Consider the following 23,315-nt stretch of genomic DNA (forward strand, 5'->3'; position numbering starts at 1 on the left):
GGACTACAACCCCCGGCGTGCAGCGGGCCGGGCGGTGCCGGGGCTGCGCCGCCGCGGGGAGCGCCGGGGCCGAGCGGGCCGGAGCGGAGCGGCGCCGCGCCGGCCGCCCGGGTGAGTGAGGCGGGTAAGGGGCGTCCGCGGTCTCTCCGCCGCCGCCGGGCCGGGCTGGGCCGGGGGGACAGCCAGGCCCGTGACCGTGGGGCGGCGCGGCCCACGCCAGGGCAGAGGGGACAGCGGGCCCGTACGAGGCCTGGGGTGAGCGTGTCTCCTGCCCCGGAGCGACAGGGCAGCCGGGCAGCCCGGCCCTAGTGGGGCGGCGGCGGCGGCGGCGGCGGCGGCGGGGCGAGCCCCTCGGCTGCCAGCGCCTTTCTCCGGCGAGGAGGGAAGCGCCGGCCGCCCCTCAGCCAGGCGGCAGCTAGAGCCAGGCCCCCACGGACCCCACGCACGCCAGCCGACCCGCCAGCCTGGCGACTCGGCATCTCTCCCCCTTGCGCTCCTCCTTCCAGATGAGAGTAGCTGTCGTCCTTCTCCCTTTGCCCAGTTCTGCGGTTCTTCCTCTTTTCCCAGAAAGCTTTGAAGAGGATCTGTAGCAAACGCACGGCAATAAATTGGTTCACTTGGTCAGGAAGAGTCGAAGGAAAAAGAGATTTCTTGTGGCTCTGAAGGTCCCCGTGAGGTCCTGCCAGGCTCCCTCAGTGTCTGCGGAGGGTTTGGAGAGCTGATCTTGAGCTCAAAGAGGCAATGGGGTTAGATCTGGACTGTCCAACTCCCAGGGTCTTTAGTGATGGAAACACCAGTTCTTCAGGTGTAGGCTCTTCTCCAAACGCTTCTGAGACATCTTGTGCTGACGGTCATCCCATGGCAGGCTGGGTGCACATGGGGAGGGGAGGCTGTTTGCGGCAGCGGGTGCCGATCCTGTTTTTCTTGGTTACATGATGTGCCCTGCTGTGTGTGCGGGTCGTTCTCATTGAGCCAGTTCCTGAACTTTACCCAGAAAGCACATGCATGGCAGCTCTTGCAGAGCTTGCAGAATTTGGGGCTGGAAATCAGGAAGTGAGCTGTGACGCTGGGTCTCGTGCCTGCAGAAATGTGAGTCCTGTGATGAGGTCCCAGCTCCCCAGCTGTGTGACCAGGGCGCAATCCACTATCAAAAGGCAGTAGCGTCCTCAACCTGAATTCAGAGGACAAGAGGTGAGTTCTCCTCCTGTCTCCCTCCATCCTGTAGCATCTTTGCTGAAATTAGGGTGCCTGAGTGCAGTGGCCCATGAGCTGAGACCCAGTGAATGGATTTCATGTGTGCCCCTGTCTGATGCCTGGGTTGCTTCCTGTTAATGTAGACTGCAGGACACCAGAGGCTTTTGTGTTGATCCCGTTGGGTTGCCCATCCCCAGGCACAGAGGAGGGGGGAGCCTGCATGACAGCAAGGCATGACGCAGTTTTCCGACAATCCTTAACCAACTCATTGGGCCCCTTTTGTGTCCCTTCTAGGATCAGCAAAGGGATCTTCTGTACTTCTGCACTGCTGTGGTCCCAGCCTGGTTGTTGGCTACTACCCTGCTTGATGGAGCTAGTGCTGCTGGAAACGCTCCTCATGGCAGTTGGCTGAGCCTGGTGTGGGAACACTGGTGGGACGCAGCGGGCAGCGTGTGTTGCAGTAGGAGGGAAGGATCTTGCCACCAGACGGAAGATGGCTCAGGGCACCGGGAGCATCAACAGTGACTACAAGGACTGGGAGTGGAGTGCTGATGCTGGGGAACGGGCCAGGCTCCTACAGAGCCCCAGTGTGGAGACGGTACCCAAGAGTGGAGAGAGCCAAGGAGACAGTCTGGGGGCCACCTCCGCTCTGGGAGCTGTCTTCATCGTGGTGAACGCTGCCCTTGGGGCTGGGTTGCTCAACTTCCCCGCTGCCTTCAACATGGCTGGTGGTGTGGCTGCAGGCATCACGCTGCAGATGGTGAGAGGGCAGGGAAGGGAGGGCCCCATGTTCCACCCTGGGGAGGGGTGCACGGGTGGGAGCTGGAGATCCTGGTGAAGGATGGGAGAGACTGTGGGCCCCTGAGAGGGAGCTCTGCTTGGTGAGGTGTGGGGCAGGGCTCTGAGGGACACCAGAGGTGCTGTGTATGTTTGGGGCTGGGTATCTGGGGTGGCTTCGGGGACCTTGGCATGCCATTCCCTCACTGTGCCCCCTCCATGTTTCCTCCCCTCTCCAGTGCATGCTGGTCTTCATCATTGGAGGCCTAGTCATCCTGGCGTACTGCTCGCAGGCCAGCAATGAGCGGACGTACCAGGAGGTGGTGTGGGCTGTGTGTGGGAAGGTACCCGGAGTGCTGTGCGAGGTAGCTATCGCTGTTTACACCTTTGGCACTTGCATTGCTTTCCTCATCATCATCGGAGATCAAGAGGACAAGAGTAAGTGTCCTGAGGAAAACTCCATTGCCCTCCGTTCTCCTGGAAAGGGGAGATGTCCTTGTCTTGCACTCTGACAGCCTCAGCTCTCCTCCACAGTCATTGCTGCGCTCGTGACAGAGCCTGAGGGAGCAGGGAGCAGCCACTGGTACACAGACCGCAAGTTCACCATCAGCATCACTGCCTTCCTCCTCATCCTGCCTCTCTCCATCCCCAAGGAGATCGGCTTCCAGAAATATGCCAGGTAGGTGGGGAGAACCCTCAAAGGCTGCGAGCTGGGACAAGCTAACAGCCTGGGCCAGCTGGAACCCTCCTGAGCATGGAGACACCCTTTCTGGCCCTGACTCTCTCACCAACCCTTGAGACTTTGGACATGTCCTTCTCCTCCCTGTACCTCGGTTTCCTCACCTGGGAAACAGAGTTGCTGCTGAGCACTGTGCAGACATAACTTAATTCCTTGGGGCCTTTGTCCCTCACTTGTGCTCTCTGGAGGGAAGAGCTGGTCTCAACTGCTTTGTTTGCTGTCTTTGGAATTTGGCCACCCAGCAGAAAGGAGGGCCAGTAAAGGTCCCCTGGGACCCAGGCCCAGGCGGTCTGCAGGCCAGTGTTGCTCTAACTGCACATCCTGGTGTCAATCAGGCTGCTGGAACTGGACCAGGGCTGCCTAGAAACACTGTAGCCATTTGTTTAATACTTGCCCCTTTCTCCATCCCTGTCCAAAACCCAGGGTCAGCCTGCCCCTTTATTTGGAGCATGTCTGCTCCACAGCACAGCCCCAGGGCACAGTGAGGTTGTGTGAGCATCTCTTTGGGGGACAGTGGGTGACAGTGCCTGGCATATTTGCGTTCTCAGTAAGGAAGGAGATAGAGAGGGCAAGGGGTGGCCCTGGTGGGAAGGATTGGGGGGGTCCAGGCTGCACTGGGAGAAAGACAGGGCTGGAAAGGCTGGGAAGGAGACCCTCTCCAGCTTACTGAGAGTAACAATAGCTGACTGAGAGGCAGCGCACTGACAGGCCCACTCTCCCCTCTTGCAGCTCTCTAAGTGTGATTGGCACATGGTATGTCACTGCAGTCATTATCATCAAGTACATCTGGCCTGACAAGGAGCTTGCGCCTCTGGAGATCCCCACCAGGTACGTGCAAGAGACGTGTTGCTGGTGGTGACCCTTACTCACTGCAGAGCCTAGCAGGGGTGCTGAAATGAGGGATGCATAGATGGGAGACAGTTCCTTCCCAAGTCCCATCCCTGGTCCCAGGGAAGCTGCATATTTCTGCAGAACTCCATGAGGCTGTATTGCTGCACCTTTCATGGGAGCAGGTAGTGAAGGAGAGGAGAAAGACCTGTTGGAGGCACCCTGTCCTGGTCCCCTTCTCCCCTTCTTCAATACTACAGCATGAGCTCAATCCTTCTTAGACATCAGAGAATCCTCATCTGCCCTGCACTGAAGCACGTCTTGCAGGCTAGTGAGGAGTGGAGTAAATCCCCAAAACCTGGGACCTAGGAGACCACAGGGGCTAGAAGGACAAAAATAGAGAGGGGGCAGGACTGCCCTCATGGTTACAACTGGCTGGACAGGTAGCCATCCCTGTGGACTGCAGGGGACACTAACCGAAGGACACAGTCACAGCAGGACCCATTGGGCTACCAAAGGTGGCTGCCAACCCTGCATCCTTTGGGGGTTCAGCGTTGCACAAAGGACCCCGGAGATGTAGTCACAGTTGGAGACACTGCTCCTACGGGATCCGTGGTGCCCCTGCCAGTGGGACCCTGTCCTCTCAGATATCTGAGTCCCCAGAGCTCCATGAATGCTTTTGCCAAGGGCTAGTTTGATTTTAGCTTCGATACAGCTGGGCCCAAAGTTCCTCTTGTGGTGTTTGTGCTCGCTCGGAAACGAGGGGCCTTTTTAGGATGATTTTGGTTGTTTCCTTTGTTGACAAAAGTCTGAGTGGCTTCTCCCCTCCCTCGCTGCGTGGAGCTGTTTCTGAACCCAGTGTGGGCAAGACACAGTTATCCCAGGTGTTTTAGGGCAGGGTAAAACTTAGACCAGTTTTCAGCACTGCCCAACAGGTCCTTATTTTTTTTTCTACTGATTCTTTTACTTCAGTAATTCCTCAATTTTGGACATCTCTGACAGCTTCTAAGAGGGCCTGGCTTTATCTGAGTGAAAGGCCCTGGTCTTCAGAGTGTGCCAGATCCTGGGAAAACTTTGATCCCTGCAAAGGCGACATCCCCCCCAAGGGGGAAGTGGTAACTGAGGAGGAGGCAGATCTGCTGAGAAATGAACCCGTTACCTTGTCGTTCCTCTGAAGGGACTCTGTGAGTGGGTGTGGGGGGCCCGTTCCTTCCCTGCACAGTGTGACTGGTGGGTCTTTCTCTCCTGCCAGCCCCTCCACATGGATGGCTGTGTTCAATGCTATGCCTACCATCTGCTTCGGATTCCAGGTAAGGCTGCAAGCCTCATGGCTGCCTGCGTGTAGGACTGGTCTAGTCCCCAAAGGAACTGAGGGATTACAGCGGATCTCAGAAATGAGCGCTGGCAATCCTCCAACCCTCAGACTGTTCACCCTTCGGCCAGCACTGGGCAGCTCGCCCCTTTGCCCATGTCTACCCTTGTCTAGTCAGTCCAGAGATGTCCCAGTGGTTAAACTTTGTCCCTTCCACAGGAAACAGCTATGCAGCTAGATGCTTTTTACTTTCAGAATATTTCCCTGGACATTCAGATGGAAGCTTCTCTGTGCTCTCAGTGTATGTTTTTGCAAGGTGGCTGGAACCAGTTTTAACATCTCACCACCCCTGGAGGAGAGGCTCCCCACTCTTTGCTTTCTACCCATTGGCTCTGCAGCTGCCTGGGAAGCTAGTTCAGCTCCCTGTACTGGCAGAGAACTAACCCTGGCAGAGGGAGAGTAGTGTTTTGTTAAGCAGAGAAGAGTTGGGCTGTGAACAAGATTGGATGGGAGACATATCAATTTTATCCTAGCTGGGGAGCTGTCAGGGCCCCATCACTTTCTCCAGCGACAAACCAGGGGGCTCATGATGTCTTCGCTTCTCGGTAGTGCTTTGCTGTAGCCACGCCTAACACGTGGGAGGGATCCTGCACAGCTCTCTTTCACCCCGGCTCACCCCACCCTGTGTCCCCATGCTCTCTTTGTGTCCCTGGCAGTGCCACGTGAGCAGCGTGCCCGTCTTTAACAGCATGAAGCAGCCGGAGGTGAAGACCTGGGGGGCAGTGGTGACAGCAGCCATGGTGATCGCTCTTTTTGTCTATACAGGCACTGGTAAGTGAGGGGACTTCACGGTGGCTTGTGTGAATATGGCATGCTCCCTGGAGGGGCTGTCAGGCCCTGGAGGGCAGAAATCCCCTGGTCAGCAGAGGGTCAGCAGGATGGAGGTACAGAGAGGGAGGCAGGGGGTTCACCTGACCCCCCTCGACAGTGTGTCCTGTGTGTCACATCCCCCTGAATCTTGTCAGGTGGACACAAGTGCAGGACCCTCTTTCCCTGTCCCCTGCTAATTGCTCCCTTCTCTGGCAGGTGTCTGTGGCTTCCTCACTTTTGGGGCCAGCGTGGACCAGGATGTGCTGCTCTCCTACCCCTCCAATGATATCCCTGTTGCTCTTGCTCGGGCCTTCATCATCCTATGCGTGCTGACGTCCTACCCGATCCTGCACTTCTGTGGCCGGTGAGCAGTGGGAGGTGTTAGGGACTGGCATGGGCAGGAGGGCGTTGCCAGGAACCCTCCTACCCTTGTGTTTGTGTCCACAGGGCTGTCCTGGAGGGCCTCTGGCTCCGCTACACTGGGGTGACAGTGGAGGAGGACGTGGTGCGGGAGCGGCGGAGGCGCCTGCTCCAGACTGTCAGCTGGTTCCTCCTAACTCTCCTCCTGGCGCTGTTCATCCCTGACATTGGCAAAGTCATCTCTGTCATCGGAGGCTTGGCCGCCTGCTTCATCTTTGTCTTCCCAGGTATGGCCCCATCATTCTGGGACACTTGGCGGCCAGCAGAGGTCTCTCATCCTTGTATCTCAGGCAGGGAGCGTTCAGGATGGGGGCACAGGAACCAAGAGCCCTTTTAAGAATGATGAAAGTGCAGTGTGAGGCCGGTCAGTGTGAGCCCAACTACACTGACCTGGGCTCTCTGCCCCACAACTGGGAGTGTGGGAGAGGCAGGAGGCTGAGTGAGTCCTGGAGGGGAAATTCCTACCCCATCTGCTAGCAATGTGCTTAGACCCTCTCCAGAGCGGGCTGGGAGGTGGCTGGGGTTGCCCTGGGGTTCATCTACCTGGCTGGAAGAAGCCAAGGAGAAATAGGAGAGCACATGTCCCTCCTGCCTTCTGCAGAGCAACTCTTACCTCTCTGGATGAGCAGCTCCCTGCAGGGTGTCTGCTCAGGCTCCAGGGGACAATTCTCGTATGGATTTAATTTGCCCTCTCTCCCTCCCAGGGCTCTGCCTGATTCAAGCCAAACTCTCCGAGATACAAGAAACCAGACCAGTCAGGTAACTGAAATTCACTTCCCTTCTCCCCACTTTCCCTGCAGGCATTGGCATACAGGACTCCTCTAACTGCACCCTGTTCTTGTGCATCCACAGCTGGTGGGCCCAGGTCAGCTATGGGGTGTTCATGGTCACACTTGGAGCTTTCATCTTTGGACAGACCACTGCCAATGCCATCTTTGTGGATCTCACAGCTTGACTCCTCCTCCAGGCTGGTCCATGCTGCTGATGAGGGGAAGTAGATTTCCCATGGGACCAGAGGGGCGGGGAGAGAAAAAATTTTGGCATATTGGGGACATACAAGAGGAATGTTATAATTTGGGGCTTTGCTGAAAGAGTCCTGCAGTGACTTGTATTTAACTGTCTTAACTGACACCAGGCAGTCAGACTTGGCTTTTCAGCCCTGACTCTCTGGTAAAACCAGAGCATCACTACAAGGAGACCTCGGATCCAGCGGAGAGGAGTGCACCGTGAAACCACACGGTGGAGAGCCCCGCTCCCTCCGTGCTGACTTCCAGGTCAAATCTTTTCTACTGCTCCAGGGGCAGACATCACTAAGGGATCATGTTTGGGATTTGCACAGGCAAGTACACTGCTCTTGCCTGCCTACCTCTGGGTCAGGAGATCTCCTCTCCAGCACTTTCACAGTTTAAACTCCTTGTTCTGACGGCAACGTTAGAGGGAGACAGTGTATCTTGTATAAAGGGAACTACTATCCATGCTTTAACTTGCAGTCAGTCAGGACATGCTGTGGTCAGGAGAGTGTAAGACAAATGGTGCGTCTGCAGAAAGGGAGAGTTCTGCTTTGGCAGAAAGCAAAGGGCTCTTTGCCCCACTAAGCAGTGTGGGGAAGATGGGCCCTGGCTGGTTTGAATAAGCTATAAAGTGAGTGAGTTTTACTGTGCCTGAGTGCAGCAATTCCTCCACCATGTTAACGCCAGTAGCTTAGACAGGGTGATACCCCTGTAGTCCTCTCCTGCGTCTGTGTTTTGTTTGGTTTGAATTTGGTGTTCCTGTGACTCATCTCACCAGTCTTCTGTTCCAGCTCAGTGCTGCAGAGTTACTGTTACATCTGCCTCTGACTGGGCTACACTTTCTGTTAGAAAGTGGGAATTTTTTTGCATCGAGCCTGACGCTAACATGTGTCGTTTGCGGAAGGAGGGTCAGGAAGACCCCACGGATAGCGACACACCAGTGCAATGTTTACACTGCCAGCCCCTGCCTCCTGGCACCGAGGGGTTGCTTACTCACTATAAAAGGTGCTGTGACCACATTGACTGACTGGAGACCCTAGGCTAGAGCAAAGCTCTTCTCTGAATTTCAAATCTTGTTCTTCCAGGGTGGGTGTTGGAGGAATGGGACTGGGCCAGGTGTAGGTTTAAAGGGATGCTTGGCGGGGTAAAGCAGTCCATATTAATGCCTTTTTATATTGTCCCCTTGGCCATTTACGCTCTGTGTGGCTGATGTTGCTCTGGGCTGTTCCCCCTTCGCCTTTCTGGACAGTTTCACTTCTGTTTCTGAGTGCTTTCTTTGGGTTTGGCAGTTCCCCCAGCTGCAGATTCAGCTGGGGGTAGTTAAACCTCAGCAGAAAACTGTTCTTGTTCAGTCTTTAAGCTTCCTTGTTCTTTGTTTGGCTTCCAAAAGCCTGGGGGAGGGAGGGATTTATGTATATATATTGCTGCGTCTTTGATAAGGGTCCAGCCCACCCCGGCTCTGGAAGGGAGCTTTCTGCACATCTGGCTTTGCTCCTTGCGCGTCTTCTCGAAGCAGTGCACTCGGCAGATGTGGCACCTGGCCCAGCCTGTTGTGGTGGGAAGGTGACTCGTGATGTGTTTATGTATTTCTAACTGTGTTTCTTTTCCTCTGTGACCAGCCGGTGGTGGGTGGGAGGACAGCATGGGGGCATTTTCCAGTGGAAACATTTGATCTCTCCGTGCCAACGCTTGCTGTGTATAAATGTGCTCTCTGACAAGAGGTGGCTTCAGCCTGGCTCCCGTGTTCATCGTGTGCTGTCCCCAGCAGCTCCCTGGCAGTGCAGCAGGGCTAGCCCAGCTCTGGCTGGCCTGCCATGCAGGGGGGAAGGGCTCTGTACCCAAATACACACATTTCTCCCCAGATCCTGCTCCATGATTTGAGCTCCCCTGCCCCACCCCCAGCTCTTAGAGATGAGTTGGGGAGATCCAGATGGGGAATGAGAAAGAAATCTCATACACAGCGTGATTGTTTTGAGGGACTGTGCCAACGGCACATGTCCCTCCTGCCTCCTCCAAGGTAGCTCCAACCTTCATGCCCTTGGCTTGCGACAGAATCCATCCAGACTCCAGCAGCCCCCCACCTCCTGTTCCCCTGTGTGCTTGCCCAGGAACAGAGAAGGGTTATCAGCATGCCAGGCTCTCTTGAGATCACGTTGTGCTTCAGGAGGTACAGAGGATGTGGTGTATGTGAGCAAACAAGACTTGCTTTTCCCAGACAAAAACAGGAGATGGAAGTTGCTGCTGGGCCTCAGGTTAATGGATGGCTTATCTAAATACAGTCCATCCGTGCTCCACGCAGGACTGTGAGTGCCGCAGGCACCAGCTGCCTCCCAAGCCCCTTCCCTTGGCTCCTGCGTAAGAGCCAGACACTGGGGCGCAAAGGACCCCACTTGCACCTTGGGGTCAAGAAGAGGGTGCCCACCCACTGAGACCTAAATGTGCTGACCTGTCCTCATGGACATGGACAGCACAGAGCCACCTCATCTCTGTGGATCCCAGCAGGGATGGGGGAGCTCGGGGTTTGGCAGATGCTAATGTAGAGGTCCACCAAAGTGTTTCAGTGCCTGGTTCTTGTCAAGACAGATGGGAGTTTGGCGCCCAGTGGCTTTTGTGGCTCTGGCCTTCACTAAGTGGCTTTTGTGGTGCAGGGAGGTCCCGCTGCTGTCTTTTTGCTGAGGCACCCCAGCAGCCTCCTGCACCCTGGATCCTCCTGTCTTGGAAAAGCAATGTCTCCACTGGGTTTGCAGTTGCAACAGCATGGGCTCTTAGTGGGGAGGAGAGCTAAAGTGCAGGGTTAGGGCACTTTCCAGGGACTTTGGCTGGTACAAACCACGCTTGGGCCCAGGCCAGACTGTAGGACTTCTTTTTTGTGTCTCTCCACTGGAGTGCAGGTAACCAGAGATGCTGCTTAATTTTCTCCCCCACCTTTTTCTTCACCCCCCAGTCTGCTCAGATTGAAGTAGAGGTAGCAGAGCTGTGTCCATCGCAGGTGCCCCGTGTCTTTGATTGTCATGCACAAATACGGGGAGTCGCTAGGCTCTCTCATATCCCCCTGAGGTGACGTGTGTTTGAAAGCAGGGGTGTCTGCTGCCCCAGCAGTGGGGTAATAAGGTGATGTGGCTGTTTCTCTGTTTGCCTTACCACTCCTGTGACCGTTTACAAAACAATGGACTTTTATGTATTTTCTACGTGCAAAAATGGAAGACCTTAACTTAATAAAAGTGAAGTTGTGGTGCGTATGCCAGGCAGGTATAATGTGGTTGCTGGATGTCCACGGGGCTAGTGTTGATGGTGCTGTGTTGGGGTAGGGAGGTGTTCCCAGATAGGGCTCAGGGAGGAGGCTACATCCCAAAACGCCAGCCAGCCAGGCTCACTGTGACTTTTCTGTGCTTTAGCGCAATGAGAGCTGAGGGCTGGCAAGTATTCACCGGGAGCTCTCTGTCTTCCCTTTGCCAGCATGGTGCTGGCCGGATCTCTGCACTCCTGAGCAGCAGCTGTGCTTGTGCGGCGGCAGGTCTCAACCCTCTCATGCACGGTGGTGATGCCACACATGGTTTAGCAGCATGAGTGCTGAGGGGAGCCACTGTTCCTCCTTCCCCATAGAGGCTGTGCTTCCTCCGGGGGCTGCTCCTGCCTCCGTGCCAGATGCAATTGCTCGGAGCTGTGAGGCTGTGGAGTTGAGCCCTGCTGGTTTAAGGGCTAACCCTCTCCAGAGCCAATGCTCTCCAGGCTTCTCCCCTTGCCCTTAGGCCAAATTCTTGCCTTGGTGATAAACATTTCCTCCCATGCTAGTTCCCAGCTGGCCTTTATCTCCAGCAGTGCCGTCCCCCACTGGTCTGTAAGGGTTTGGGACAAACAGCGGCTCTGATGGTCATGGAAAGCTGCCAGCTGGGTCCTGGTACCTGCAGGGCTTTTCTGTATGAGGAAAGGCTAACAGCCTGCTAGCCTCGGAGAGAGCTGCAGCAGCCAGTTCCCTCCACCGGGACTGTCACTGATCCGTCTGGGCTCTGCTACCAGAGTTGTTCCTGTGCTTCCCTGGAAGTCCTTACAGCCCCTGGATAAGACAACTGAGTGTCCAGGGAGTAGCTCACTCTCCTGCGCCTGCTGTTGAAGGCCGTCTGTCCTTGGTTAATCAAACTCCATGTGCCTCTGGGCTGGGCAGGAAGGCCCTGCTCGGGCTGTACAGCTGCCATGCAGGTCCCAGAGGTGCAGAGAGATCAGCCTTGGGCCAGGGATGAGGAGCACCATGGGGAGACCATTGCATGTCCCTGCACTGGGATGGGAGGCAGCCTGAGAAGAGCCTCTGGCCCCTGAAAGAGGTCAGCTCTTTCTGCTGCATCTTCAGTTCCCCCCAAAGCCTCTGGGGACCCCAGCACCCCAGCTCTGCGTTGGAGCGATTGCACTGGGGCCTGGCCTGGCCCAGCCTCTGCACAGGGAACTACCCGTCTCCCATGGCATGGCATGGCATGTCCACAGGCATGGGAGCTGGAGCAGGCCCCCTTGGCCCTCTGTTTCCCCCTTTTCCAAAAGGTTTCCAGCAAGCCACAGTGGGAGAGATCTGTGCCCAGGCCGTACAGCACCAAGCACCTTCGCTGGGGACACAGAGCCACGTCACCTGCCCCGGGCAGGCTGAGATCTCCTCCCTGCGTGCTGCAGGAGCAGGATTTTCTCTGCCTCCTCCAGCAAAGTGACATTGGAGGCGGATCCCCTCCAGGGCAAACTTCACATGGGCAAGCCAGGAGCTGGAAACAACCACTCGGTTATCGCTGCCTTGGGTGACAAATGAGATCACAGTAACTTTTATCTCAAGCAAACAGAGCTCTGGTGATAGAAGGATGCTCAGCAGCACAACATGGGGAGCAGAGCGTCACCATGTGCATCGTGTGCAGCTCCATGGTCATGGGCTGCATTTGCCTAGGCTTGGTGGCAGGGCAGTATAGTCCTGACCTGGTCACCTTGGTGCCAGGCCTCGCTGAGACTCCCAGCTTCCAACAGTGGTCAGGCTACCTTGCTGCAGGATCTGACCAATGCTTCCACTACGGTAAGCGCTGGGAGGGCTGGAGGTGAAGCCAGAATAACTTTGGGGTAGCAAAATACGATGATGAGATGGGAGATGGGAAGTGTGCCACCCCACGCTAACTGCCGCAGGCACTCTGGGCAGCCCCAGCCCCCTGGCCGGTGTGACTGGTTCCCCATCCCTTTCCTCCTTTCCTTTGAGTCCTTATGGGGCACCAGTGCCCCTGAGCAAGGCAGGAGCTGGGTATGGGGTGAGATTTGCCATGCCAAGGACCATGGACATCCTGGAGGAGAGCAGCCCTAATTACACACCTGCACCCCTGCAGCTTTGACAGGGGGCAAAGCCTCCTGCCCAGCTCGTGGATGGGCCTTGGGGCAGCTTGAATCACAACTCCTGCAGCCCGGCCTCTTCTCACAAGCTCGATCCTGCTCTACCCCCCCAAGGTTTGTGAAATGGCAAGGCGATCCTGCCACCGACCTGCTGGTGATCTGGTTCAATGGAGGGCCTGGCTGCAGCTCCATGGAAGGACTCTCGGCTGAGAATGGCCCCTTCCATGTGAGTGAGGGGTGACATAGGGCCTGGGACCAGGTGCCCTGGAGGGGCGCAGGTGTCTTTCCCTGTCTGACCTTGTCTTGCCTTGGTATGCTGCCTGTGCTACACAGTCTGTGGGGTTTTCTGCCTTCCGGCTCAAACCCTGTCATTGGGGCTGTGCAGGGGAGCTGGCCTGGCTGGAACAGCTCACTGTGGGTGCCCCAGCACCTCAAGGTGCCTGGTATGTGGATGGGCATGGGTGACTTAGGGCTTTAAACTAGGAAAGACGGGGGAAGGGGAGTGGTATAGAGACAGGGTAGTCAGTAAAACGCCGCTCAAGTCAGGATGCCTCCAGCGGGTGCATGCAGCCAGGGGAGACAGCATGAGATATGGCTGTGGAGGATCCTCTTGCACCTCTCTTGAGAAGCCTGCATGCTCAATTGGCTCTCTGAAATGCCTGTATACCAATGCACGCAGCATGGGGAATAAGCAGGAAGAACTAGAGATCTGTGTGCGGTTGCAGGACCATGATCTCGTTGCAGTTACAGAGACATGGTGGGATAGCCCACATGACTGGAATGCTGTCACGGATGGCTACGTGCTTTTTAGGAAAGACAGGCCAGGAAGGCGAGGTGGTGGAGTTGTTCTTTATGGGAGGGAGCAACTAGAATGTGTGGAGCTCTGCCTCGGGGTGGATGAAGAGCAAGTTGCGAGCTTATGGGTCAGGATTAAAGGGCAGACTAACATGGGTGACACGGTGGTGGGGGTTTACTACAGGCCACCTGAAGAGGAAGTCGATGAGGCCTAGAGACAGCTGGAAGTAGCCTCACAATCACAGGCCCTGGTTCTCATGGGAGACTTCAACCACCCGGACATCTGCTGGGAAGAGAGCACAAAGAGCTAGGCACAAAGAGTCAAGGAGGTTCCTGCAGAGCATTGCGGATAACTTCTTGACCCAGGTGGTGGAGACGCCAACAAGGAGATGTGCGCTGCTAGACCTTGTGCTAACAAGGAAAGAAGGTCTGGTTGGAGACGTGAAGGTTGGGGGCAGCCTTGGCTGCAGTGACCGTGAGATGGTGGAGTTGAGGATCGTGCGAGGAGGAAGCAGGGCAATAAATAGGATCGCAGGCCTGGACTTCAGGAGAGCTAACGTTGGCCTCTTCAGGGACCTACTTGGAGAAATCCCATGGGTTCGGGCCCCTGAAGGAAGGGTGGTCCAGGAGAGCTGGTTAATAGTCAAGTATCACTTCCTCCAGGCTCAAGACGGGTGCATCCCTCTTGAGTAAGAAGTCCAGCAAAGCAGGCAGGAGCCCTGCATGGTTGAGCAAGGAGCTCCTGGCAAAGCGCCAACAGAAGAAGGAAGTATCCAGAATGTGGAAAAGGGGACAGGCCGCTTGGGAGGAATTGTCAAAGTATGCAGGGATGCGACGAGGAAGGCGAAGGCCCATTTGGAATTAAATCTGGCAAGGGATGTCAAGGACAACAAGAAGGGCTTCTTCAGATACATCAATAGCGCAAGGAAGACTAGGGAGAATGCGGGCCCGCGGCTGAGTGGGGTGGGTGCCCTGGTGACGAAGGCTACAGAGACGGCAGAGTTGTTGAATGCCGCCTGTGCTTCAGTCTTTACTGCTAAGGCCGGCCCTGGGGAATTCCAGACCCTGGAGATAAGACAGAAAGTCTGGAGAAAGGAAGACTCTCCCTTGGTGGAGGAGGATCGGGTTAGAGGACATTTGTCCAAACTCGACATCCACAAATCCATGGGCCCTGAAGGGATGTGCCCCCGAGTGCTGAGGGAGCTGGCGGATGTTATCGCTAGGCCACTCTCCGTCCTCTTTGGTAGGTCCTGGAGAACAGGAGAGGTGCCTGAGGACTGGAAGAAAGCCGCTGTCACTCCAGTCTTCCAAAAGGGCCAGAAGGAGGAGCCAGGAAACTACAGGCCTGTCAGCCTCACCGCCATCCCTGGAAAGGTGATGGAACAGCTCATCCTGGAGGTCCTCAGTAAGCATGTGGAGGACAAGCAGGTGATCAGGAGCAGTCAGCATGGATTCACCAGAGGGAAATCACGCTTGACCAACGGGATAGCCTTCTCTGATGGGCTGACTGGCTGGGGAGATGAGGGCAGAGCAGTGGGTGTTGTCTGCCTGGACTTCAGCAAGGCTTTGGACACTGTCTCCCATCAATCACATCCTCGTAGGCAAGCTCAGGAAGCGTGGGCTAGATGAGTGGCCGGTGAGGTGGATTGAGAGCTGGCTGGATGGCTGAGCTCAGAGGGTTGTGGTGAATGGCGCAGAGTCAAATTGGAGGCCTGTAGCTAGTGGAGTCCCCCAGGGGTCAGTCCTGGGTCCAGCCTTGTTCAATGTAGTCATCAGTGCCCTGGAGGAAGGGACAGAGTGCAGCCTCAGCAAGTTTGCTGATGATGCAAAGCTGGGGGGAGAGGCTGACCCACCAGAAGACTGTGATGCCATGCCGAGGGACCTGGACAGGCTGGAGAGCTGGGTGGAGAGGAACCTCCTGAAGTTCAACAAAGGCAAGTGCAGGGTCCTGCACCTAGGGAGTGATAACTACATGCCTCAGGACAGGCTGGGGGTTGACCTGCTGGAAAGCAGCTCTGCTGAGAAGGACCTGGGAGTGCTGGTGGACAACAAGTTAAGCCTGAGCCAGCAATGTGCCCTTGTGGCCAGGAGGGCCAATGGTCTGCTGGGGTGCATTAGGCAGAGTGTTGCCAGCAGGTGGAGGGAGGTGATCCTGCCCCTGTCCTCAGCCCTGGGGAGGCCTCACCTGGAGTGGTGTTTCCAGTGCTGGGCTCCCCAATACAAGAGAGTCATGGAGCTCCTGGAGCGAGTGCAGGAAAGGGCTGCTAAGATGATGAAGGGCCTGGAGCATCTCTGCTATGAGGAAAGGCTGCGAGAGCTGGGCCTGTTGAGCCTGGAGAAGAAAAGGCTGAGGGGGGAGCTGATCACTGTGTATAAATACATGAAGGGAGGGTGTCAAGAGGAGGGGGCCAGGCTCTTCTCCGTGGTGCCCAACGACAGGACGAGAGGCAACGGGCAGAAACTGAAACACAGGAAGCTCCATCTGAGCATGAGGAAAAGCTTCTTGACTGTGAGGGTGACAGAGCACTGGAAGAGGTCGCCCAGAGAGGTAGTGGAGTCTCCTTCGCTGGAGATATTCAAAACTGGCCTGGGCGCGGTCCTGGGCAATGTGCTCTAGAGGACCCTGCTGGAGCAGGGAGGTTGGACTAGATGATCTCCAGAGGTCCGTTCCAACCCCAGCCGTTCTGTGATTCTGTGATTCTGTGACTTTGGCTAGCCAGAAAGGAGCTCCAGGATGGCAGGGTGGAAGTGATGACAGAAGCTGTCCTAGGAGGGCACTGCTGTAGAGATGCTCCCAGCGTGATCTGCCAGTGATGCCAAGGAGGCTCTGGCTGCCTTTTCCCAGCTCGCAGAGGAGAATTCAGAGGCGGTTGTATGAGCCTCAGCCTGCACCAGGTCGCCTTATCAGTCCTCCAGTTACGTGATGATGGGAGCCTCTATATGATCTGTTTTAGCTGGAATAAGGTGGCCAACACGCTCTACTTGGAATCGCTGGACAATGTTGGCTACTCCTACTCCTCTGCCAGTGCTCAGTCCATCAAAGACAACCACATGAGCCGAATGTCTATGAGGGAGCTGGGGGCTACCCCGAGTCTGGCGGCGCTGCCTCCAGCGAGGCTGGTGGTTGGGGATGCTGTGAACAGGGCAGCCAGGATGGAGACCAGCCTCAGCAGCACATCAGATATCCTCCATTCCCCCTGGTGAGATGGTCTGCCCCCACAGCCAGCCATGGAGGCTAGATGAAGCCAGTCATGAAGGCCACATTGGTGGCCTTCGAGGTGGCAGGGAGCAATTACCAGGTGCTCCTCATCTTCTTTGCCAAGTTCCCCAGCTTCATCAGCAATGATTTCTATGTTTTTGGTGAGAGCTACACAGGGGGGTCTACATCCCCATGCTCAGTGCCAAGATCGCTCATGGATCAGCATCTATCAACTTTAAGGTATGGTTAGAGGGGGTGACTGACTGTGCAGCCCAGGCGGTGCAGCTGAATGCTGCTTTCTGCCCCAGCTCGGTGCAGGAAGGTGTCCCGGGGGCTGAGGCAGGGGTGGGCAGCTCCCCACATGCCTGGTGCTCCCACAGGGCTGAATGTGGTGCTAGGATAGCACAGAAATGGGGTGGGATTTGGGGCCACAGAGGGGAAGGACGTTTTGTGGTCCCTCTTGGATTACACATGCTTGGTAGAGCAGGGCTCTGCTGGTAGGAGGTGGCACATGTTGTCCCTTATGTTTTATGTCCCCACCACATGGGATTAGACCTTGCGTCCATGCAGACCCTCAGGGAGCTACTCATACCGGGGGGTTGGATCCTTCTCAAGGCAATAGGGAACCCACCCAGGATATTATCAGTTCTCTGAGCACTGGGATGGACATACCTGCTGTGGCCTGGACGTAGCTCATGCTGCCTGCACGGCCCATCATGAAGAGGGGAGCATGCGGGGCTCTCCCTCCATGGGAACGACTCTCCTCCTCTTCCTCCTGCAGGGCTTCGGCATCAGCAATGGCATGAGCAGCTACAGTCTCAACGACCTGATGCTGATGGAGTTCTCCTGCTACCTCAGGATCATGGGGGATGAGTGAGTGGGGGAGAGCAGGACCTATCTCATCCATGGGCCACGGCTTAGCTGCCTGGGACCTGTGCAAGGAAGAGGCAAACAGCAGGTGCTGCAAATGGGGGAGAGCTGGGGGGAAAGGGAGAGCAAAGAATCCAGCTGTCTCCGGGTGCGTGGGGGACACAGGGCATGGGAGGAGGCATGTATGTGCCTCGCTGGGGCCCTTATGATGGAAATGCTCATCTCCGGTAGCGGTGGTGTGGCGTGTTCCTCCTCCACCATGTCCCATCTGGGGGTATCACCTCTCCCGCCTCTGCCCGCAGGTGTGAGCTTCGCTCAGCCAACACTGCCGTGCCAGTGGTGTCTGCAACTTCTTCAACAGCAATTAGAAGAGTGCCTGCATGGCCACGGTGAGCGGCGGGCTCTGCTCGGGGGTGCTCGGGGCACAGGAGGGGATGGGGCGGCTCAGTGTACGGCACGTCCCCTGACACCCACCTTGTGCAGAGTCCCTAGTGGCTCTGATGCATGCAGAGCCCTGACAGGGGGCTTCTCCCTGCCATGGGCTAAGCCCGGCCCTTCCCTCACGCTCTCCCAGATAAAGGAGGTGTACGGGATCATCTGTGGCATTGACCTCAACATTTACGATCTCTACGCCCCCTGCTATGGGGGGGGGGGGGGGCCGCTACCAGCAACGCTCCACGGCCAACTTCTCCAGCGTTTTGCACCGGGACCGTTTTAATGTCGAGGGGCTGCTGAGTAATCCCAGGCTGGGAACATGTCACTGCCAGCCTTGCACTCAGATTTATGCCAGCTGTGAACAGGCACCACTGCAGCTCTGCTGGGCCTGCCGTTAGCAGGCGGGGCGCGGGATTGCCCCTCCTGCCTCTGCGGAGGCCCTTGCCAGGCTTGGCGGTGCTGGGCAGGGAGCAGCACAGCCTGTCTGAGCCCCGACGCCCTTGTGACACTTGCAGGCAGGCAGGGGTGCTCTGCAAAGCCGGGGCATTGGGAGGGGGGGCCAGCTGCCTCTTCCTGGTAGGAACAGTTTGGGGTGCAAAAAGATAAAAAGAGGAGGAAGGAAGAATCTGTTGGAGCAAAGCGCTTTGCAGAGGAGAGCGGGATCGCCCCTCTGGTCCTTCTGCCTCATCCTCTTCCTCACACCCTTGTGCCCTGGAGAACGCCCACCACCAGGTCCTGGGGATGCCTGGGGACAGGCTGGCAGTCTGGATCTCAGGGTCCGGAGCCCAAGGTCCTCCTCCGGGGACGCAAAACAGGTGCCACAGGGGCTGAGGCATGGAGAGGAGGCAAGAAGGGAGCAAGCATAGTGCAAGCCCTGAAAGCAGAAATTCAGGGGATTAGAGAGAGAGAGAGAGAGGGGGGGGGGGGGCTCTGGGAGCAGGAAGGTCCAGAGGTGAAAAGCAGCCCTGAGGTCATTGCTGCAGCAGGTGCCTCTTCGTGCGGTCTGCTCCGTGTGCTCGTCGCCAGAAAGCCAGCTCCGTCCCTGGCGTGCCGGCCTGCCTCGACGCTGCGGCCATACACGTTGAGCTGAACTGTGTCGATGTCCAGGCAGCTCTGCACGTCACCCGCCACCTGCCCACCTGGGAGCTGTGCGGGTGAGGCGGCCGCCGCAGACTCCCACCACAGCTGCATTCGAAGGCCACTCTCTGGCTCTGCCAGCCCTGGTACTGCAGCGACTGGGTTGCTGGCTTCTCCCAAGAGTAGAAGAGAGCAACGTGAAGGTAGGTGCTGTCCCTGCGCGCAGGGCTGCCCCAGGGCCGGGAGGGGTGCTGGCCTGGCACCGCCCTGCGCCCTGATGGCACCTGTCGTTTCCCACCTGTGCGGGGTTTGGGGCACACGGTGCAACATGTCTGGCCTGGCCGGCTGCTGAAGATGTGCAAGAGTCTCCTGTCCAAGACCTCGCACGTGTGAGTGCCCTGCACTGCCTGCTGTGGGGTCAGGCCAGCTGCTTTGGGCACCCCGCCACCGCACGCTGCGGGGCAGGGGTTCAGCTCACCTGTCTGTGTATATGTACATAGGAATAAATGTGTTGAGTGGGCAAATGGAGCAGTGGTTTTGGCAGGGATGCCATGGGGGAAAGGCAGGGCAGCCCACCTCCCTTTCCCATGCAGGACAGGGCAGGGCCCAGCACAGCTGAGGTCTCTGGGGCAGGTTGGCACAAAATGGCCTCCGTGCGCACCCCTGGGAGGGAGCCTGGGCCACTGCACTGTGCGGGGGTGGGGGGTGCAAGTGCATGGAGCTGAGTTGCTGCACTGCGGGGAGTGCAGTGGGGGAATGCAGTGCATGTGGTGGGGGGAGTGCAGGGGGCCATACCACTGCACTGTGGGGGACATGCTGCAGTGTGTGGGGCTGTTGCACTGCCAGCCAAGGGGGAGTGCTGCAGTGTGCAGGGTCATGCCACCCAATTGCAAGGGGGATGCAGCGTTTAGGCCCCATACCAGTGGATTGCGAGGGGGGGGGTGCAGTGTGTGGGGCTGCAGCACTGGACTGTGTGGGTGTGGGGGAAGGCAGTGTGTGGGGCCCTATCAGCACAATGCAAGGGGGAGCTGCAGTGCATGTTGCTGAGGGGGAATGCAGCATGCGCGGCCGTACCACTACACTGTGGGGGGGGGCAGTCCAATGCTTGGGGCTGTACCACAGTCTTGAGGGGGGTGCTGCAGTGCTCTGCATGGAGGGTCTGGACCACAGCGGGCAGCGGGTGGGCCGTACCACTGCGTGTGCTCGCGGGGAGGGAAGCCGTCCCGGCGGCCGGCCCCGGCGAGGCGGGCTGCGTGGGTCCCCAGGCGCCCCCCACGCAGGCGGGTGGGCCCTTCCGGGGTGGCCGACACTAGTGCGGGGGGCGGGCGGGCGGAGGCGGTGCTCCCCCCCATGACTCCGCGCGCCCTTTGGCGCTCCCCTTCCACTTCCCCTTCCTGCCCCGCCCCCAGCGGAGCGCCCTGCGCTCATTGGACGGCCTTTCGAGCCTTCTCCTCCCCTTGCGAGCGCTGATTGGCAGCTTATTGCGCATGCTTCGGTCAGGATGCCTTCCGGCTCTGATTGGCCAAAGCTGTAGGAAGGACGCCTCCTCCTTTCGGCCAATCGGCGCTTGGCGCTTACTCCGCGCGGAAGGCCGGGGAGGGGGGAAGATGGGTGAACGTCCCCAAGAGGTCGCGCCGTGCTGATTGGGTAGACCGAGCGCGGCGACGCGCTCTGATTGGGTGAGCCCCTGGCGAGGGGGCGGGAGGCTAAGTGGCTGCTCCTCTCCCTCCACGCCTTCCCTCCCCCCCCCCGCTGCCGTGCCGCGAGGGGACGGGGGAGGGGAAAGGCCGCGACGTGAGCGCGCGACCCCGTCCGCCATTTTGTAGCGAAACCAGCGGAGGCGAGAGGATAAAAGCGCGAGCTGCCCCAGCCCCCCGCCTTGCTCCGGCCCTGACCCACCGCTTGAGGTGAGAGGTGCCCGCTGCGGCTGGCCTCGCTTCGGCCCGCGCCCCGGCAGTCCCAGTAGGCGGCGGGTGGGGGTGGGGTGGTGGTCGGAGCACCGGAGCCTCCGGCGCGAAGGGGGGCGGTGTCGGCGGTGACCCCCCCCCGCCTCTTCCCCCCCCCCCCCCAAGGGGGACTGGTGGGCCGTGGTGTGGGCCGCGGCGAGGCCAGGCCCCGGCGGCGGTGGGAGCAGGGTAGGAGGCGGCGGGGCCGGCAGGGGGAGCCCGCGGGGCCCGTCGTTTCCGGGGTGCGCGTGGTGCTGCCGCTGGGGCGCCCGAGGCCTGGCCTGCCCCGCTCCCTGCCCGCCACTGTCCCGGTCCTCGCGTCCCCGTTGCTGCCCTTGCCATTTCTCGAGCCGGCGTCCCGCTGAAGGAAGCAAAAGGCGAACAAACTTTCAAGGGTCTCACTTCCAAGGGTTTCGCCTCACTGTCGGCTTGGGCCGTGCATGGTGGTGATAACTGATGGGAGCCGCGAGTGTTTTCAGGTCCGCGGGATGCTGCTTGCGGTTCTCGGCGCAGGAAGAAAAGCTCCACGAACAGACTGCGTTTTGATCGCTTCGAGATGACAGCGAAGTCTTCAGCCATTTATTTTGTCTTTGTTTCTGTCTACTTTCTACTTCTGTAGAGTTGATCGTGAAAGGCGAAGCTGTGAGAAATTTGAAAAGGAGCAGGCGCTGGGCCTACCCATGAGTTAGATTTGGTGACCTCCTTAGAAGATCTGTGTTGTTGTGACTTGCCCAGTGAAAAAAAAGTAATGCGTAAACAGTGGAATATAGTAGTACAATCTGGTAGTATATCCTTGCTGCAGACTACACGGAAGAGATGCATCTCAGCACTGTCATCTCGTTAAGGGCACCCTGCATAGTAGCATAGACTTGCTTATTTGAAAACTAGGATTATCAACAGTTGGCTGTTTTGACAGATACTATTTTTTTAGAAATAGGTCCTTTGCAGTAGTTGTCTTACTCTGAGTTAGTGTTACATCCTCTGTATGGATTAAGGTTAGTGGTCAGTCACGATTTAATTTCAGCAGACCACAAATATTTTCTTAGGTTGTACTTCAAACAGAAATGAGATAATATGGAAAGTTTTTGTGTGTAAATATAATGAATAGGGACTCTTAGCCTCTCACTGTGTCACAAGTTTAGACAGTGTCTGTTTCTGAGTCTGACTTTTTAGAAGGAAGTACAACATATACTCCCTGTGCATCTTGGCTTCCTTTTTTTTTTTTTTTTTTTTTTTAAGCAGGTAACAAAACAGGTATGACATTTGACAAGTCATTCTTGAGGCATGTAACTTAAATGCTTCCTATTTCTAAGGTAACTGCGTTGTCATTGACTAAAACTACAGGTAGAGCTAGTCCAGATGAGGTAACTGTGTTGTAAGCAGGAAACAAAGTTAGCAGGTAATACATAGATGTGCTTGTCCCTTCTAGAATAGTTATTTCCTTGGTTCTTTTGTCCTTATGCTTATAAGTAGGCTTTTAACTACTGATCCCATTGTCCTGATATCCCTAAACCAAACTCTTAGTAAACTTGGTGTCTGCCTATCTCCCCTCTTTGGAGAAGGACCTAATCCTTTCTATTCTTCTGGCATAGTGTTCCGAGATACATAATACTTTTTTTTTTTTAATTGATGCTGAAATGGTTACTTTTGGTATTCAAGGCAATACTGAATAAGGTGGAACAGAGACTGTGCAGCTATTAATGAGCAAAAGTGGATAGTGAAGCTTTGTGACCCTGTGATTGGTCATCAATAAATAGTGGGAGAATTGTACCACTGAGAATCATCGTTGAAGTCAGATCTCTGTTTTGTTTCATAACCCTGGCTACTCTTACAAATAGTGCAGTTCTCATTTACTTCTTTGTTATAACACTTAACTGTTCTAAAACATTTTTTGGATGGAAAAAGCAGTCTACTGCCTTTGAGAATGGGTCCTTAATTTATCTAAAATGGAAACTTTATGCTGCAGTGCCTAACTGAAGGGAAAGGAGGATGTGAAAGTTTCTTGGATTTTTTTTTTTTTTTTAGTGTAAAATGTCCTTGTTGAGATGTGAAAATACCTTGTTGAGATGTGTAAAGTTGCCATGTCATGATGTATGCCTGATGTGTTTGAGGTAGGTTCTGCACCTGAAACTTAACTGGCCTTAACTCAGGAGCATAAGCATGTGTGCTTAGTTCAGCTGTTATCTCCAAATTAGTTACCATGTTTAATCAGCATCAGTGACTTCCAGTTGATTGGAGCTGTGTGTAGTTACACAGTAAACAGAATATTCAGGTGGTTCCTCTATGTGTAAATACCTAAATTTGAACAAGTGGAATTCAGCTGTAGCTTACTGTACTATTAATGTGACCAATGCTGTAAGGTTTTCCTTTGCGTAGTTTTCATAATGACTGCCTGTAATCTAACTTAACTGTAATGTGGTTTGAAACCTTCCCCCTCCTCCCTTTAGGAGTATTTCTAACATGGGTCTCTTGAAGCGTGCAGTTCTTTCATATTTTC

General features: G+C 56.3%; 2 protein-coding genes and 1 long non-coding RNA gene across 13 annotated transcripts in view; all 3 read left to right on the forward strand.

Moving 5' to 3' along the window:
- Positions 1–36: 36 nt before the first annotated feature.
- On the forward strand, positions 37–10,402 carry SLC38A7 (solute carrier family 38 member 7). Of its 4 annotated transcripts, XM_068955589.1 has the most exons (12): positions 86–111; positions 1,086–1,191; positions 1,489–1,954; positions 2,211–2,409; positions 2,506–2,650; positions 3,440–3,538; positions 4,791–4,848; positions 5,567–5,681; positions 5,937–6,084; positions 6,168–6,367; positions 6,845–6,899; positions 6,993–10,402. In XM_068955589.1, the coding sequence occupies exons 3-12, from the start codon at positions 1,688–1,690 to the stop codon at positions 7,093–7,095; spliced, it is 1,389 nt and encodes a 462-aa protein (XP_068811690.1). In that variant the 5' UTR covers positions 86–111; positions 1,086–1,191; positions 1,489–1,687; the 3' UTR covers positions 7,096–10,402. The 4 variants fall into 4 exon arrangements, with proteins under 4 accessions (XP_068811691.1, XP_068811689.1, XP_068811690.1 ...); XM_068955590.1 differs by lacking the exon at positions 1,086–1,191 and having other exon boundaries at positions 37–124; XM_068955588.1 differs by lacking the exon at positions 1,086–1,191 and having other exon boundaries at positions 38–111.
- Positions 10,403–17,271: 6,869 nt separating this feature from the next.
- Positions 17,272–19,396, forward strand: LOC138068385 (uncharacterized). The gene is made up of 3 exons (XR_011143187.1): positions 17,272–17,448; positions 17,663–17,749; positions 18,779–19,396. It is a non-coding gene; the product is annotated as an uncharacterized lncRNA (long non-coding RNA).
- A 1,168-nt stretch (positions 19,397–20,564) lies between these two features.
- CNOT1 (CCR4-NOT transcription complex subunit 1) overlaps positions 20,565–23,315 on the forward strand; it is a 64,289-nt gene continuing 61,538 nt past the window's right edge. For 7 of the 8 annotated variants that reach the window (XM_068955297.1, XM_068955300.1, XM_068955304.1 and 4 more), the window contains exon 1: positions 20,644–20,779. The gene's annotated coding sequence lies outside the window, so the exon portion shown is untranslated. Of the gene's footprint in view, positions 20,780–23,315 lie in introns of all 8 variants that reach the window. The other variant, XM_068955302.1, reaches the window with a different exon arrangement.

This window comes from Struthio camelus, chromosome 10 (assembly GCF_040807025.1).
Source record: "Struthio camelus isolate bStrCam1 chromosome 10, bStrCam1.hap1, whole genome shotgun sequence".
NCBI lineage: Eukaryota > Metazoa > Chordata > Aves > Struthioniformes > Struthionidae > Struthio > Struthio camelus.

Coding starts and splice junctions, on each gene's coding strand:
- SLC38A7 (XM_068955590.1), top strand. CDS start 1,688: ATGGCTCAGGGCACCGGGAGCATCAACAGTGACTACAAGGACTGGGAG. Junction 1,955..2,210: donor CAGGCATCACGCTGCAGATG/GTGAGAGGGCAG, acceptor TCCCCTCTCCAG/TGCATGCTGGTCTTCATCAT. Junction 3,539..4,790: donor CCTCTGGAGATCCCCACCAG/GTACGTGCAAGA, acceptor CTCTCCTGCCAG/CCCCTCCACATGGATGGCTG.